A 4,132-nucleotide genomic window follows, 5' to 3' on the forward strand; every position below is an offset into this window, starting at 1 on the left:
ATTCTTACTCTCAAAGGCCTAAACAACCCCATCAAGAGGCGCGCCATATTGTCGTACTTCGAAAATAGGAGGTAGACTACTGGCTCATACCTTCCTCATAGGGGGCACCCCATAGTAAGTGGGTCAATATATGCACCCAATGCAGGACAGGAAAGATTCTTGCAGGCAGCAATCTCAGATGTAATGACCCCACATACCCGTATGACATTAGTGAGGGGGAGGCCTGAACATAGTTCTAGATGCGAACAAAGATAGATCTAGCAATTGCTTTGCCCAAACCGGGGTCCTGTCGCCGGGAGGGGGTAAGTGGCTACAGGAGATGATGCAGTGACCCTCACCCTACATTTCTCCCCCCCCCCCCCGAAAGTAACACTTTAGGGCCTGGGCTTTAAGAGAGAACATTCTACTTAGACCACCACTGATACAGCTACTTACAAAAACCATACAAGATTACATAGACATAAACAACAGTGAAGAGAGGGGAACTCATAGCAATATCTGCAGCAGACAATAAAACACGCAAAGAAAAGAGGGAACTCTTAACGGCCCAGGTTAGGGAGCTCAAAAGGGTACATAGCTGTACAGGGGCACCTAGAGTCTGGCCTAATTAGCGGACCTCGACCTAGATAGAGCAGAATACGGACCCCTCTGACTGAAACAATCTTATTACATAGGAGGTGACAAAAAAGGACGTCTATTAGCCAGCAAGTTAAGGGCCCGAAGACAGCAGACGAAGATCCAATCTTTCCAAGCTCGTGGGGGGGGACTGACAGACGACGAACGCATAGCAAATTAAATTTGGGACTTTTATGCAGAGCTTTATAAGGGAGACGCCCTGGAAGCCCAGAACACAGCTTCTTATTTAGAAGGGGCACGTACCCCCCGATTGGCTACTGACAAAGCTACTTCCCTTGACGCCCCCATAAGGATCGAAGAGGTAATTGCAGCGATTTCCCATCTCAAGCTTCTCAAATTTCTGGGCCCAGATGGGTACACGGTAGGTTTCTAAAAAACATTTTGTCAGATTTAACACCGGTGCGCCACAACAGGGGCAACCCTGAATGCAGTCCAACTTGCTGGCGTGGATGTGGGGCAGATGGTACCCTTTTACACCTGCTGGGGGACTGCTCCAGTCTGACATACTACTGGACCCAGATACTAGATGAAGTACATAAACAATGTGTCAAACAGATCCCACGGTTCCCAGCATATACGGTTTTGGGACTGCCTAACCCCTTAACCTATCCGCCTAAGTCCCGCAAAGGGAGACAGATGGGATTAGCCCTTTGTGCTACGCTTCAGAATCTTGGGCGACACATACAACACCCACGCATTTAGGTTGTCTTTACAGATTATGGTTCATTTTAGGGATGGAATGAAAGACTGCCACTTTCACAAACTCCAAGCCCACTTTCAGAGAAATCTGGAGACCGTTCCTCACCCTCTTGTCCACGGAGTTTAGAGAGTTCACTTGTCCTAAATGCCTCCGCATCCTCCGACTAACCGAAGTAGAGTAGATCTCTCTACCAATAATAGACCTATAGATGAGCCTCACCTCTATACAACTGGCATGCATAAGGCTCGCTGTAGGAGTACTGGGGAAGGGAGGCAGGGTGGGGATTTGGGGAGTGTTCTTAAAATGTTATTTTTGTTTTATATAAAAAATCACCGGATATTTGCCGTGACGCTCACTACAGAAGTTAATTGCATAAACGTGATGGGGAGTAAATTGCATATAACATGTATTCTTATTATGCATTTGTGATGTGTTAATAAAAAGATTTAAGCCATAAAGCACGTTTCCAGGAAATATCAGGAAATAGCTCTCTCACTCATGACATCATAGTCCTCTCATCTATCTATCTTTAATATACACATTTTTCCAATCACTCGCACAGGCCCTGTTTAGCAAGTGAGAGGACGGGGCATGAAAGGCCGATTTGACTTTATTCAGAGAAGGTATTTCCACTAAAAGGACAACTAAAGAGTACTAGAAGACCTCGGTAGTGCTTCACCTCGGTAGTGCTTTAAGGGTGCTGTACACATGACAATAAACTTAATCCAGCTAGGAGCAGCCATCATATGCTAAGCACAGTCATAGTATGCCAAAAAAGAAGAACATTTAAAACGCAGTAGCATTTCAGAAAATGTTTATGCTGATTAAACACGTTGAACGCTTTACCATTATATAGATTCATAATTGAATATTAACAAAACTTCAAAAACTATTTTCCATTGTGCAGGTTTTTGATATATAACATCTCAATTTATTCAAATTTCACATGCAGAATTTTTCAGGAATAAACTCTTTTCATTTGGGTGAGAAATTAAGTCACTAAGTAAAGTAATCCATAAGATCAATGACCCCTCTCTCTCAGGTAGCTTCACTTTCCCCCTGGTGAGTGGTCCATCCTGAGGCTTACTTCAATGTGGTGATCCAAGGATCAAGGCGATCGGTTTGCAGCAACTGGAAAGGCGAAGGCCTCTAATAGGTTCTACTAGTTCAGGACTTCAATGCATCCTCAGACAGCAGATCTTCCAGAGCCCTTGCTTCAGTCTGGTATTTCCAAGGATCAAGATGACAAAGTGTGCCTCTGCCTCGGCAATAACTATAAACTTGAAAAGTAATTCTAGCTCCACTGAAGACGTGACTAGTTTCAAAATAAGCGTGAGGAGTACAGACATGAAGATCAGAAGGAAGGAGCCTACTATTTTTGCAGCCTCAAAATGAGCCTCTAGCTGCGGTTGGCTGAAGCCTGATGCATTCTCTTTCATCCTCCGTGTATGCCTGCAGAGGGATGTAAGGATGAGTGTGATGGAAGCAATATCAAGTAACAGAGGCAATACATATCCAACAACATTAATGACAACTTTATGTGAGTGGCTCACATATACAGCCGTCCGCTTGATGCTATCATTAGCTGTGACTTTAGTTGTGTTCTCATAGGGTTCTCTGTATGAAGTCCAGTAGACTGGGACACTGAGGAGCAGGGATCCTGCCACTGACCCCAGGAACAGCCAGGGCACCACCGCAGAGATATGCTGCTTTAACCAGGTGAAGAGGCGATGATTGAAGTTCACAATCTTCACACAATAGAAGACACAGAGACAGGCAGTGAGCCAGGAACTAGAGGCGGCAGCCCAAACTTGAAGTTGAGTTAGAATTGGATAGGCATCCAAGTAATATCCCTCCCGCCATATCACAGAGAGGAAGACATCTCCTACCATGATGCATTCATAGCAAGCAGATGAGATGCCCAGAGCCAGTCCAATGAGATCGCAGGTCTTCAGTTTTCTGCCCTTAGCCCAATCCTGGAGGTTCAAAGCCACAATGAATACACTGGCAAGTATTCCAAAAGCGCTCACGGCTGAAATCATAGCCAGAAGGGCTATATCAAGTGCAGAACCCATTTCCTTTCCTTATATTTTTCCCTTCCGAAAAGACTGACAACTAGCAATGCAGATTCCAGCAGGTGTGACGTCTAGGTCTTCGAGCAGGACATCTTTGCATAGACTCCTTGGAGGAGCAGCTGCTTCTGGGTTAGGTTACCAGTGGTATGGTTTTCATTCAAAGTAGGAATTTGGATTTCCAAGAATGCAAACCTGAAAAGATGAATGCAGCCCTGTCACGTTCCCATCTATGTTGTAAGTTTGCATTATTTTTGCTAAAAAATAAGTGAACATAATGAGATGGTACACACTAAAGGCACATTCTGGCTGTCTCATCCAAATCCGTTGTAAATAGAAGGTTATTTATTGTTTTCTAAAACAGTAGTTGTTACCCTCACTTTTTATGCTATCAGTAGCATACTTTCACAGAAATAATATAATAAAAAATACACTAGTATCATTGACTTGAAATTAATACACGTGAACCCCCGCAAGCACAGTTTAAATTCTTGGACAGAGTATCTAAATTGGGCAGGTCATATTATATTTTACAATGTTCTACTTTCTTGTCATATAATTTAATAGCGAATGTGAGTAGAGGTGACGTGTCGTATCACAAAAAGTGGCATGACAAGTTAACGAAAACATTTGAGTGCAAGACTGATAAAAAAAAGTTATATAAGTATTTCAAATTTAAATTTAGTTTTCCCTATAATTAGTAGGGTGATGCCATTAAATGCCA

At 43.3% G+C, this 4,132-nt stretch overlaps 1 protein-coding gene across 1 annotated transcript; it reads right to left on the reverse strand.

Moving 5' to 3' along the window:
- Nucleotides 1-2,511: 2,511 nt before the first annotated feature.
- Nucleotides 2,512-3,411, reverse strand: LOC146831173 (taste receptor type 2 member 7-like). Its single transcript, XM_085603848.1, has one exon. The coding sequence runs from the start codon at nt 3,409-3,411 to the stop codon at nt 2,512-2,514; it is 900 nt and encodes a 299-aa protein (XP_085459974.1).
- Nucleotides 3,412-4,132: the final 721 nt, after the last annotated feature.

This window comes from Triturus cristatus, chromosome 5_1 (assembly GCF_964204655.1).
Source record: "Triturus cristatus chromosome 5_1, aTriCri1.1, whole genome shotgun sequence".
Lineage (NCBI taxonomy): Eukaryota > Metazoa > Chordata > Amphibia > Caudata > Salamandridae > Triturus > Triturus cristatus.